The following is a 14,849-nucleotide window of genomic DNA, read 5'->3' as shown; positions in this document are numbered from 1 at the left end:
GCCCCCTGCAGACTCGGTGACAATCGGCCGCCAGCAGGGTGGTGTCAATCAACCCGATCATACTCGATCGGGTTGAATTCCGGTCTTTAGACCGCTGCTTTATAACTGGTGTTTCTGGCGAGCCTGTAGGAACACGGGCCCTCAAGTTCCGTACGGAGCTTGATAGATAGGCCCCTTAGACAACGTTTGACTATGATAGCATCTTTATTTCTATATTTTATCTTTATTTTCAACTTTGACCTGAACCTTAAAAAGGGACATACCAGCCAAAATTAGAAACCATGTGAATACATTTCAGTTATCAAAAGAAACATTTCTGTGATATACATGCATTAGCAAAAATGCTTCTAATAAAAGCTATAGCTGTTTGAAAAGTGTATTTAAGTATGCAACATGCACCAGAGAGCCTAAGGTGCTTGAGCCACCTGGTAATGACTCAATTTGTTAATTGCTGACATGATACAAGACCCACTGGCGCTCTAAACATCTGTAGTATTTAAGATGCTGGTGCACGGAGAATAGCTAGCTATGCTTCAAGTGCACGTGCAGAGAAAAATGCTAACACTAAAACAGTGATAACTTTTACTAGAAGCTTTTTTGCAAATAAATGCATATTGCAAATATCTTTCTATTTAAAGATATAATGAATCTATGTGCATTTAAATTCTGACTAGAATGTCCCTTTAAAAATAGCGTCCGAGTGGCAACCCTAGTTGTGCTTGCCGCCCAAGAAATTAGTACAAGATAAATACATATGGAAAGGAAGAGGAATTTCTAGAAAATATAGTGACATCACCAAAGTTCTTAGTAATGAACTTGTTCTACTACTAAACAGTCTGCACAATAGTCAGTATATTGTTAAACAACAGTATTTACATATTTCCAGCCCAGCGTTGTTTTGCAATTTTCACAGTAGATGTCCGCGACCGCATGCAGCCCAGTGAGTAAAACGCGCTCCTCGGCAGGACCACAACCAACATTGACACTGCAGGTGGACATAAATCATACATTAGTAAAAGTATTTCTTTATCAGATCAAAGCAAAATAATCATTGTGATGTACTAAACTTTATAAGAGATCAATAGGGCACAAAACAATAAAGGTCAGTCCTCAAATTAACATAGTTAAAGTCAGCTCCACAGCAGCAATGCATTACTGGGAGATAGCTGATCACATCTGGTGTGCCAATGACAAGAGACAAATGTCTGTAGCCACCAATCACCATCTGGCATTGGTGATGAGTATATGTACATATTTTTAAACAAAAGAACAAAGTAAATTTGAAAACAGAAGTGAATTTAAAAGTGTCTTAAAATCACATGCTCCGATTGGCTAAATTGCAAGTCTGTCAAAAGAACTGAAATAAGGGGGCAGTCTGCAGAGGATTAGATACAAGGTAATTACAGAGGTAAAACGTGTATTATTATAACCATGTTGGTTATGCAAAACTGGGGAATGGGTAATTAAGCTATTAACTATCATTTAAAACAACAAAAATTCTGGTGTTGACTATCCCTTTAAGTTCATTTACATGGCAAAGAGGCAATTAATTAAATCTTTGTGAAAATTAATATTTGTTTCATTCTCAAAACTTTTGGCCGGGACTGTATATAAAACGCAATAAAATTGCAAATGGTTTGAACATAGCTGAACACATCAGATGAGCCAATGACAAGATACATATATGCATAGCCACCAATCACTAGCAAGCTCAAAGTAGTACAAAAAAAAGATACCAAGAGGACAATGTAAAATTTAATGATAGAATTGAAAAGTCACTAAAAATTGCATGCTGCCTGAATCATGAAAGCTGAATTTTGACTCATGTTTCTTCAAAAAATATACAGGTATACCCCGCTCATACAGCGGGTTAGGGACCGGAGCCCCGCTGTAAAGTGAAAAACGCCTTAAAGTGAAACAAGGCAGTTTTAGCTTTCTTTTCACTTGCCAGTGTGTTTAAAAACTTAAAAACATGTTTTAATTAACTGATATTAGGTGTGCAATAGTGCTAAGTTTAGCTTAACACTCGCACAGCACAGTATTTAATAAATACTGTACCTGTAAAATAGTGACAATTACTGTAGTACGATTTGCCAGAGTATAGCACTGAGACACAGATTACACTGTAATGCTGTAAAAAAGGGTGAACTAAGCATAATAAAATGGTGCCAGTCACTTTTCTCGCAATCTCACAAAGATTACAGCAATGTTTTAAAATCCTTGGAGGTTGAACTTCAGCTCCACAAAGCGCTGTATTAGTGAAGCGCTGTAAAGTGAGGTATACCTGTATATAGTTCCGGCAGCAGTGGATGTACACTAGAGTGCTGCGGTCTTCCTCACCTTGTTCTTCAAAAAAAAAAACTAACTTGTTTGTTTTTCCATTTAGCTAGAGACAGCAGGATCATTATGCAATGTGTAGGCACCCTCCTTAGAAATCAGTGGGTTAAACTATGCTCTACAACTCCGCTCTACATAATTTCATCTTTCCATGGTCCAGGGGGATGACATGCATTTGTCAAACAGAAAGTAGTTAGATGTAATTAAGCCAATTAAGCAAGAATTATATTAGGTATTACATTTCTCTGGGACTCTGGTGTCCCTTAAATGATTATAACTGCTGGTTTAAAATGTATTTATACAAGTCAAAAAGCAACATGTTCTGCTAGTCTAAAGAGGAGAACATAGGTCAGTCACAAATTAAACTCATTTTTTGTAAAATAGATACTGGGCTCTATTACATATGCGGCGCAGCCCGCAAAAGCCGGCGACGCCGGTCTTTACGTGATTTTGGTATTACATATACGGCATAGCATACAAGCTACGCGCGTATATTTCACCTGTCGCCCACAATTTTTACTCCCATAAGCTAACATGGGACCGCGTCGCAAATCGGTATCCAATATTCAGCACAAGGTCTTACATGGCAAAAATGGAGAAATCCTACTCCATTTTCACCTTGCCATACTAAGGCAGCAGCAGGCCTTGCGCTAAGTATGGGAGCACCGCAACTCCCGAAACTGCCTGCAAAAATAAACTAACACCTAACGCATGCGCTATATCTATCTACCTGTCAACTGCCAACCCCCACCGCAATAACTAACTAAGTGTTCTACCCCCTATATCCACCATCAAACCCACACCGCAACTACAAATAAAGTATTAACCCCTATATCCGCAAACCCCAACATCACAAACTACCTAATAAAACGATTAACCCCTAATCTGCCATTAACCCACAACGCAAACTACCTATTAAAGTATTAACCCCTAAACCGCCAAAGCCCACAACGCAATAAACCTATAAAAGTATTAACCCCTAAACCGCCAAAGGACACAACGCAATAAACCTATAAAAGTATTAACCCCTAAACCGCCAAAGCCTACAACACAAATAAATAATTAAATTACTAAGCCCCCTAACCTAACACCCCCTAAATGAACCCAAATCACCTAAATTACAAAATAATAAAGTTACTAACTATTAAAATAAAAAAAACTACCACTACTTTAAAAATAAAAAATAAACTAAGTATAAATTAAAGGGACAGTCTAGTCAAAATTAAAATTCTGGTGTAGACTGTCCCTTTAAGCTATAATTACAGAAAATAAAAAACAAAATGATCAAATTTAAAGAAAAATTATACCTAATCCCTATGAAAATAAAAAAGCCCCCCCAAACTAAAAACACCCCCTACTCTAAGAATAAACTACCAGTAGCCCTTAAAAGGGCTTTTATAGGGCATTAACCCAAGATAAACAGCTCTTTTACATTAAAAATACACAAAGTCTCCCCTAACAGTAAAACCCCTCACCCACCAAACCCCCCCAAATAAAAAACCTTAAACTAAAAAACCTAAACTACACATTGCCCTGAAAAGGACATTTGTTGGGAATTGCCCTTAAAAGGGCATTTAGCTCTTTTACAAAATGCCCACCCTAATCTAAATAAAATCCCACCCCCCATAAATTTTTAAAAAAAAAACTTCTAACCCCCTTCTCTCACCATTCCTGAAGTCCGGCGGAGAAGGTCCTGTCCCATGTGGTGAAGTCTTCTTCCAAGCGGCAACCTCTTCTTTCTTCTTCCAGGAACAATCCGGCTTGGAGCGGAGGGCAGAGCTGAAGACCGATGACCGCAGAGTTGAAGACCGGCGACCCTGGAACTGAAGACCGGCAATCACGGAGCCATGGAGCGTGGAGGATGCTCTTCGTACGATTGCCCCCGTTCACTGGATAGTGAATTCAAGGGACGCAATTAAAAATGGCGTCCCTTAAATTCCTATTGGCTGATTTGATTCTTCAAATTCAAATCAGCCAATAGGATGAGAGCTACTCAAATCAGCCAATAGGATTAGAGCTACTGAAATTCTATTGCCTATTCAAATCAGCCAATAGAATTTGAATAGCTCTCATCCTATTGGCTGATTTGAATTTGAAGAATCAAATCAGCCAATAGGAATTTAAGAGATCCCATTTTTAATTGCGTCCCTTGAATTCACTATCCAGTGTACAGCGGCGATCGCACAAAGAGGATACTCCATGCTCCATGGCTCTGTGGTCGCTGGTCTTCAGTTTCAGGATCGCCGGTCTTCAGCTCCACCCTACGCTCAGGATGTTCCTGGAAGAAGAAATAAGAGGTTGCCGCTTGGAAGAAGACTTCACCGCATGGGACAGGACCTTCTCCGCCGGACTTCAGGAACGGCGAGTACCAACCTGGGGGTTAGACTTAGGTTTAGGTTTTTTTAGTGTTAGGTTTTTATTTTGGGGGGTTTGGTGGGTGGGGGGGTTTACCGTTAGGGGGACTATGTGTATTTTTAATGTAAAAGAGCTGTTTATCTCGGGGCAATGCCCTGCAAAAAGCCCTTTTAAGGACTACTGGTAGTTTATTCTTAGAGTAGGGGGTGTTTTTATTTTGGGGGGGCTTTTTAATTTTCATAGGGATTAGGTATAATTTTTTTAAATGTGATAATTTTGTTTTTTATTTTCTGTAATCTTAGAATTTTTATTTTCTGTAATTGTAGCTTAAAGGGACAGTCTACACCAGAATTCTAATTTTGATTTTGAGGTAGTATGCGATGTTTGGGTTGTCGGATTTAGGGGTTAATAGTTTAGTTATTACTTGCAGTGTGGGTTTGATGGCGGATATAGGGGTTAATAGTTTAATTAGGCATATTGCGTTGTGGGGGGTTGTCGGTTTAGGGCTTGATACTTTTATTAGTTCCGATGTGGGTTTGATGGCAGATATAGAGGTTTTTACGTGTCTGGCTTATTTGATATTTTTTTTACTTTTCTTAGTCGCCGACAGTTTCTAGTGTGCCGTAAATCACTGGCGACTCCAGAAATTTGTATTTATGCTCATTTCTGGACATCGCTAGTTTATCCGACTTACGGCACTTTGTGAACTGCCGGCGGGGTTTATTGGATACCCTGATGTGCGAGGTGAAATTACGGGTGGCGCGGGTTGCAGCGCTTGCGCTGAAGCCTGCGCCGTATATATAATCTCGCCCACTATCTCCAATAAATCAGAAAAGAAGGCGCTACTTTCAGTACAGGGAGTGATAGAACAATGCCGCGCCAAGACCTAAATCTACTGTACTGCAGCATAAACGCATAAGAGGAAAGGGATCACTCATTTCTTATGCAAGAAAAAAAATTACAATACTTCAAAAAACCTTGCGATAGATTATATTGTAGCTGAAAGGTTAATCCGGAGCCTGGGCTGCACTTTGTCATAAATGACATGCTCATACATCTTGCAAGTAATTAAAATTTTGCGCACTATGCATTTGATTAAATTCTCTACACTTAGAGGAAGTTGCACTTGTGTTTTCTCCCAGCTTCACTACAGATTGTTACCTTAAAGGAATAGTCTAGTCAAAATTAAACTTTCACGATTCAGATATAGATCATGCAATATTAAGCAACTTTCTAAATTTACTCCTAATATAATTTTTTCTTCGTTCTCTTGGTATCTTTATTTGAAAAATCAATAATGTAAGCTTAGGAGCCAGCCGATTTTGGTTCAGTACCTGGGTAGTGCTTGCTGATTGGTGGCTACATTTAGACACCAATCAGCAAGCGCTACCCAGGTGCTGAACCAAAAATGGGTTGGCTCTTAAGCTTACATTCTTGATTTTTCAAATAAAGTCCCACCAGGGACTGTATGAAGTTCTGGCACCTCTGACAAAACCCTGTCTCCTCTTGTGACAACTATTGAACTGCAAGTTTTTCTATCTGACGACCGTTTCACCAGACACTGCTGGCATTTTCAAGGATAGTTTGTCTATCAACTTGCTTCTTTAAGTATCCATAGGGGTTTCCTGATTGGAGGTCCTTTAATTGTTTATTAAACACATTTGTGTATTGCATTTGGGTTTGTATATGTATTAAAAATTGCATATAATACACCCAATGATAACAATATAAATTCTAACTTAAAAAACAATATTGTATGCAATATGTTGTGCCTAATTATAATGTATACTTATTAAAAACAACCAAAATAAAAATGAATTATATTACAAATATAAACTCACAGTCTGGATGTGGGAATTGAACCTGTCCTTTGGTGTAATAGAAAACACTAGACTAAATAATTCCTATATAAAAAAAAATGTTTTGTTATCAGTCTAACTTTCAATTTCATGAGACATAAGATGAAATTAGAAGTTAGACTGCTCACAAAACAATTTTTTTTAAGTTGTATATATTACCATTATAAAATGTTTGGTATGTGGTATAGTGTTGTTTTTTTTCATTTATTTTTTTATTTCACCTAAGAACTGGGAAACACAGGTTCAATTCCCACATCCAGACTGTGTGATATAATTTTTTTTTAATTTAATTTTAATTTTGGTTGTTTTTAATATGTATAAATTATAATTACTCACAAAAGATTGCATAGAAGTCACTTACCGATCCACCTAGAAGACCCATTATTTCAGGTATAGGGTTACTAGTAATTTATCCACATACATAGACCATTTTCTACAACCTGTAGTCAAAAAGACAAAATCCTACGAGAGACATACCACCCACGTTATTAGTACTTTTGAAGGACAAGCTTGGGATAATGACAATTTTTGGCTCTCCTGTGATGTCATCGCATTATATACATGCATTCCTCACCACCTAAGAATTCTAGTAATTAAGAAAACCTTTGACAAAGAAGATTTATCATTAAAAACTTAATTTCATTTTGACAGGCATAGAATTTATACTCAAACGTAATTTCCAATTTGGATCACGATTTTACATACAAACTCAAGGAATTGCGATGGGAACAACCTTTACACCCTCCTATGCAAATATTTATATGGATCACTTTGAAAATCAACATATGTGGTCAAACAACCAATATGTGAACAACTTAGTTCAATATTATCGTTATATTGATATCATCATAGTAACCGGGAAAGAAACTTAACTAGAAATTAACAAAACTAGTAACATCAAAAAAGATCAAATAGAATTTCTAGACCTTATCTTGTTTCATGACACCAATAATAGAAGTAGCCTTTAGGAAATAAATGAAACCAACAGGTAAAAATGGTCTATTAAATGCCAAAAGTGGCCATCTTACCAGGTGGAAAAACAATATTCCACTAGGCCAGTACCAACGTATTAAGAGAAACTGCACATTAGAAGCAGATTACAATAAAGAGCAGATAGAAAATGGATAGAAAATGCATGTTAAATCCCAACCCTGAATGACAATAGTGTTTCAACACTACATATTATCAAGGCTCCAGACAAATCTAAACTATCTTGAATACATATTGGGGACTACTAAAAACATAATTTATGTAAGAACTTACCTGATAAATTAATTTCTTTCATATTGGCAAGAGTCCATGAGCTAGTGACGTATGGGATATACAATCCTACCAGGAGGGGCAAAGTTTCCCAAACCTCAAAATGCCTATAAATACACCCCTCACCTCACCCACAATCCAGTTTAACGAATAGCCAAGAAGTGGAGTGATAAAGAAAGGAGTAAAAAGCATCAATAAAGGAATTTGGAAATAATTGTGCTTTATACAAAAAAATCATAACCACCAAAAAAAGGGTGGGCCTCATGGATTCTTGCCAATATGAAAGAAATGAATTTATCAGGTAAGTTCTTACATAAATTATGTTTTCTTTCATGTAATTGGCAAGAGTCCATGAGCTAGTGAAGTATGGGATATCAAATACCCACAATGTGGATTCTCCACGCAAGAGTCACTAGAGAGGGAGGGATAAAAAATAAAATACAGCCATTTTCCGCTGAAAAAATAATCCACAACCCAAAAAGTATAAGTTTATTCTTTAGTGATAAGAAAAACTTAAAACATCAGCAGAAGAATCAAATTGAAACAGCTGCCTGAAGAACTTTTCTACCAAAAACTGCTTCTAAAGAAGCAAATACATAAAACCGGTAGAATTTAGTAAAATGTATGCAAAGAAGACCAAGTTGCTGCTTTGCAAATCTGATCAACAGAAGCTTCATTCTTAAAAGCCCACGAAGTGGAGACTGACCTAGTAGAATAAGCTGTAATTCTCTGAGGCGGGATCATACCCGACTCCAAATAAGCTTGACGAATCAAAAGCTTTAACCAAGAAGCCAAGGAAATAGCAGAAGCTTTCTGATCTTTCCTAGGACCAGAAAATAAAATGAATAGACTAGTCTTTCTGAAATCTTTAGTAGCTTCAACATAATATTTCAAAGCTCTTACCATATCCAAAGAATATAAGGATCTTTCCAAATAATTATTTGGATTAGGACACAAGGAAGGGACAACAATTTCTCTACTAATGTTGTTAGAATTCACAACCTTAGGTAAAAATTGAAAAGAAGTCCGCAAAACAGCCTTATCCTGATGAAAAATCAGAAAAGGAGATTCACTAGAAAGAGCAGATAGCTCAGAAACTCTTCTAGCAGAAGAGATAGCCAAAAGGAACAACACTTTCCAAGAAAGTAGTTTAATGTCCAAAGAATGCATAGGCTCAAATGGAGGAGCCTGTAACGCCTTCAAAACCAAATTGAGACTCCAAGGAGGAGAAATTGATTTAATGACAGGCTTAATTTGAACTAAAGCCTGTACAAAACAGTGAATATCAGGAAGTTTAGCAATCTTTCTGTGAAATAAAACTGAAAGAGCAGAGATTTGTCCCTTCAAGGAACTTGCAGACAAACCTTTATCCAAACCATCCTGAAGAAACTGTAAAATTCTAGGAATTCTATAAGAATGCCAAGAAAACTTATGAAAAGAACACCATGAAATGTAAGTCTTCCAAACTCGATAGTAAATCTTCCTGGAAACAGATTTACGAGCTTGTAACATAGTATTAATCACTGAGTCAGAGAAACCTCTATGACTTAGTACTAAGCGTTCAATTTCCATACCTTCAAATTTAATGATTTGAGATCCTGATGGAAAAATGGACCTTGAGACAATAGGTCTGGCCTTAACGGAAGTGGCTAAGGTTGGCAACTGGACATCCGAATAAGATCCGCATACCAAAACCTGTGTGGCCATGCTGGAGCCACCAGCAACACAAACGATTGTTCCATGATGATTTTGGAAATCACTCTTGGAAGAAGAACTAGAGGCGGGAATATGTAAGCAGGATGATAATTCCATGGAATGGTTAGCGCATCCACTGCTTCCGCCTGAACATCCCTGGACCTGGACAGGTATCTGGGAAGTTTCTTGTTTAGGTGAGAGGCCATCAGATCTATCTCTGGAAGACTCCACATCTGTACAATCTGAGAAAACACATCTGGATGGAGAGACCACTCTCCTGGATGTAAAAAGTCTGACGACTGAGATAATCCGCTTCCCAATTGTCTACACCTGGGATATGCACCGCAGAGATTAGACAGGAGCTGGATTCCGCCCAAGCAAGTATCCGAGATACTTATTTCATGGCTTGAGGACTGTGAGTCCCACCTTGATGATTGACATATGCCACAGTTGTGATATTGTCTGTCTGGAAGCAAATAAACGGTTCTCTCTTCAACGGAGGTCAAAACTGAATAGCTCTGAAAATTGCACGGAGTTCTAAAGTATTGATTGGTAATCTCGCCTCTTGAGATTTCCAAACCCCTTGAGCAGTCAGAGATCCCCAAACACCTCCCCAACCCGAAAGACTTGCATCTGTAGTTATCACAGTCCAGGATGGTCGAACAAAAGAAGCCCCTTGAACTAAACGTTGGCGATTTAACCACCACGTCAGAGAGCGTCGTACATTGGGATTTAAGGATATTAATTGTGATATATTTGTATAATCCCTGCACCATTGATTTAGCATACAAAGCTGGAGAGGTCTCATGTGAAAACGAGCAAAAGGAATCGCGTCCAATGCTGCAGTCATGAGGCCTAAAACTTCCATGCACATAGCCACTGAAGGGAATGACAGACTGAAGGTGCCGACAAGCTGCAACCAATTTCAAGCGTCTCTTGTCTGTTAGAGACAGAGTCATGGACACTGAATCTATCTGGAAACCTAAAAAGGTGACCCTTGTCTGAGGAATCAAAGAACTTGTCTAGAAAAGAGAATCTCAGGAACTGATAATGTTCTGGATGAATCGGAATATGAAGGTATGCATCCTGCAAGTCTATTGTAGACATATAATGTCCTTGCTGAACAAAAGGCAGAATAGTCCATAGTCACCATCTTGAAAGTTGGTACTCTTACATAACGATTCAAAATTTTCAGATCCAGAACTGGCCTGAATGGATTTTCCGTCTTTGGGACAATGAATAGATTTGCATAAACCCCAAGACCTTGTTCCTGAAAAGGAACTGGCATGATTACCCCTGAAGACTCCAAGTCTGAAACACACTTCAGGAAAGCCTGAGCTTTTACTGGATTTGCTGGGATACGTGAGAGAAAAAATCTTCTCACAGGAGGTCTTAATCTGAATCCTATTCGATACCCTTGAGAGACAATGCTCTGAATCCATTGATTTTTGACAGAATTTATCCAGAAATCCTTGAAAAACCTTAATCTGACCCCCACCAGCTGAGCTGGAATGAGGGCCGCACCTTCATGCGGATTTAGGGGCTGACTTTGGTTTCTTAAATGGCTTGGATTTATTCCAATTTGAGGAAGGCTTCCAATTGGAAACAGATTCCTTGGGGGAAGGATTAGGTTTTTGTTCCTTATTCTGACGAAAGGAACGAAAACGGTTAGAAGCCTTAGATTTCCCCTTAGGTTTTTTTATCCTGAGGCAGAAAAAATCCCTTTCCCCCAGTAATAGTTGAAATAATAGAATCCAGCTGAGAACCAAATAAATTATTACCTTGGAAAGAAAGATATAGTAATCTAGAATTAGATGTCATATTAGTATTCCAAGATTTAAGCCACAAAGCTCTTCTAGCTAAAATAACTAAAGACATGGATCTAACATCAATTTTGATAATATCAAAAATGGCATCACAAATAAAATGCTTAGCATATTGCAGTAAGCGAATAATGCTAGATACATCAGAATCCAATTCTTGTTGCGCTAAATTCTCCAACCAAAGAAATTGCAGGTCTGAGAAGATGACCTGAATATAAATAGGCTTTCCTTAGATAAGATTCAAGCTTCCTATCTAAAGGATCCTTAAAGGAAGTAATATCTTTCATAGGAATAAAGGTACGTTTAGCAAGAGAAGAAATAGCCCCATCAACATTGGGGATTTTTTCCAAAAACTTTTCTGGTAAAGGATACAATTTTTTAAACCTTGAAGAAGGAATAAAAGAAGTACCTGGCTTATTCCATTTCTTAGAAATCATATCTGAAATAGCCTCAGGAATAGGAAAACCCCCTGGAGAACCACAGGTTTAAAAACAGCATTTAAACTTTTATTAGACTGAACGTCAAGAGGACTGGTTACCTCAATATCCAAAGTAATTAACACTTCTTTTAATAAAGAACGCATATACTCTATTTTAAATAAATAAGTAGATTTGTCAGTGTCAATGTCTGAGAAAGGATCTTCTGTATCAGATAGATCCTCATCAGAGGAGGATAAATTATTATGTTGTTGGTCATTTGAAATTTCATCAACTGAATGAGAAGTTTTGAAAGACCTTTTACGTTTATTAGAAGGTGGAAATGCAGACAAAGCCTTCTGAATAGAATCAGTAACAAATTCTTTAAAATTCATAGGTATATGATGAACATTAGAAGTTGAAGGAACTGCAACTGGCAACGTACTATTACTGATGGACACACTATCTGCATGTAAAAGATCATGACAACTATTACAAATGACATTCGGAGAAATAATTTCCACAATCTTACAGCAAATGCACTTAGCTTTGGTAGAACCGATGTCAGGCAGCAAAGTTCCAGCAGATACTTCTGAGGCAGGATCAGATTGAGACATCTTGCAAAATGTAAAAGAAAAAACAACATATAAAGCAAAAAGTAAATTTATGCTTACCTGATAAATTAATTTCTTCTATGGTACGATGAGTCCACGGATTCATCCTTTACTTGTGGGATATTATCCTCCTGCTAACAGGAAGTGGCAAAGAGCACCACAGCAGAGCTGTCTATATAGCTCCTCCCTTAGCTCCACCCCCCAGTCATTCGGCCGAAGGTACAGGAAGAAAAAGGAGAAACTACAAGGTGCAGAGTTGGCTGAAGTTTAAAATAAAAAAATATAATCTGTCTTAAAATGACAGGGGGGGGCGTGTACTCGTTGTACCATAGAATAAATTAATTTATCAGGTAAGCATAAATTTACTTTTCTTCTATAAGGAATGAGTCCACGGATTCATCCTTTACTTGTGGGATACAATACCAAAGCTACAGGACACGGATGAACGGGATGGACAAGACAGATGGTTAAACAGAAGGCACCACTGCTTGAAGAACTTTTCTCCCAAAAATAGCCTCCGAAGAAGCAAAAGTATCAAATTTGTAAAATTTGGAAAAGGTATGAAGTGAAGACCAAGTCGTAGCCTTACAAATCTGTTCAACAGAAGCATCATTTTTAAAAGCCCATGTGGAAGCCACCGCTCTAGTAGAGCGAGCTGTAATCCTTTCAGGAGGCTGCTGTCCAGCAGTCTCGTATGCCAAACGGATGATGCTTTTCAGCCAAAAAGAAAGAGGTAGCCGTAGCTTTTTGACCTCTACGTTTTCCAGAATAGACAGCAAACAAAGAAGATGTTTCACGGAAATCTTTGGTTGCTTGCAAGTAAAACTTCAAAGCACGAACCACGTCCAAGTTGTGCAACAGACGCTTCTTCTTAGAGGAAGGATTAGGACACAGAGAAGGAACAACAATTTCCTGATTGATATTCCTATTAGTAACAACCTTAGGAAGGAATCCAGGTTTGGTACGCAAAAACACCTTATCAGCATGGAAAACAAGATAAGGCGAGTCGCATTGCAATACAGATAGTTCAGAAACTCTTCGAGCCAAAGAGATAGAAACTAAAAACAGAACTTTTCAAGATATAAGCTTAATATCTATGGAATGCATAGGTTCAAACGGAACCCCTTGAAGAACTTTAAGAACTAAATTCAAACTCCATGGCGGAGCAACAGGTTTAAACACAGGCTTTATTCTAACTAAAGCCTGACAGAACGACTGAACGTCTGGAACATCTGCCAGACGCTTGTGCAGTAGAATTGATAAAGCAGATATCTGTCCCTTTAAGGAATTAGCTGATAGCCCCTTCTCCAATCCTTCTTGGAGAAAGGACAAAATCCTAGGAATCCTGATCTTACTCCATGAGTAGCCTTTGGATTCGCACCAATAAAGATATTTACGCCATATCTTATGATACATTTTCCTGGTGACAGGCTTTCGAGCCTGAATCAAGGTATCTATGACCGACTCGGAGAAACCCCGCTTGGATAAGATCAAGCGTTTAATCTCCTAGCAGTCAGCCGCAGAGAACTAGATTTGGATGCTGGAACGGACATTGAATCAGAAGGTCCTGTCTCAGTGGCAGAGTCCATTGTGGAAGAGATGACATGTCCACCAGGTCTGCATACCCAGTCCTGCGTGGCCACGCAGGTGCTATAAAAATCACCAAAGCTCTCTCCTGTTTGATTCTGGCAATCAAAGGAGGAAGGAGAGGAAATGGTGGAAACACATAAGCCAGGTTGAACGACCAGGGTACTGCTAGAGCATCTATCAGTACTGCCTGAGGATCCCTTGACCTGGACCCATAACGAGGAGCCATCAGATCCAATTCTGGTGTGCCCCATTGCTGAATCAATTGTGCAAACACCTCCGAATGGAGTTCCCACTCCCCCGGATGAAAAGTCTGACGACTTAGAAAATCTGCTTCCCAGTTCTCCATTCCTGGGATATAGATTGCTGATAGATGGCAAGAGTGAGTCTCTGCCCATCGAATTATTTTGGTAACCTCTATCATTGCTAGAGAACTCTTTGTTCCCCCCTGATGATTGATATATGCTACAGTCGTGATATTGTCCGACTGGATCCTATGAATCTGGCCGAAGCCAGCTGAGGCCACGCCTGAAGCGCGGTGAATATCGCTCTCAGTACTAGACTATTTATCGGGAGGAGAGCCTCCTCCTGAGTCCACAAACCCTGTGCTTTCAGGGAATTCCAGACTGCACCCCAGCCCAATAGGCTGACGTCCGTTGTCACTATGACCCATGCTGGCCTGCGGAAACACATTCCCTTGGACAGATGATCCTGTGACAACCACCAAAGAAGAGAGTCTCTGGTCTCTTGATCCAGATTTATCTTTGGAGATAAATCTGCATAATCCCCATTACACTGTTTGAGCATGCATAGTTGCAGTGGTCTGAGATGCAAGCGAGCAAACGGAACTATGTCCGTTGCAGCTACCATTAAGCCGATTACCTCCATACACTGAGCCACTGA

At 38.8% G+C, this 14,849-nt stretch overlaps 1 protein-coding gene across 1 annotated transcript in view; it reads right to left on the bottom strand.

Moving 5' to 3' along the window:
• Positions 1–14,849, bottom strand: part of YPEL2 (yippee like 2) — a 323,060-nt gene that overhangs the window by 13,285 nt on the left and 294,926 nt on the right. The window contains exon 4 of the mRNA XM_053707318.1: positions 877–985. Within this exon, the coding sequence (XP_053563293.1) occupies positions 877–985 (109 nt within the window). The remainder of the gene's footprint in view (positions 1–876; positions 986–14,849) is intronic.

The sequence above is a fragment of the Bombina bombina genome, chromosome 3 (genome assembly GCF_027579735.1).
Source record: "Bombina bombina isolate aBomBom1 chromosome 3, aBomBom1.pri, whole genome shotgun sequence".
In the NCBI taxonomy this organism is placed as follows: Eukaryota; Metazoa; Chordata; class Amphibia; order Anura; family Bombinatoridae; genus Bombina; species Bombina bombina.
Note: the sequence above shows the minus strand (reverse complement) of the source record. Positions and strands in the feature narration are given on the sequence as shown.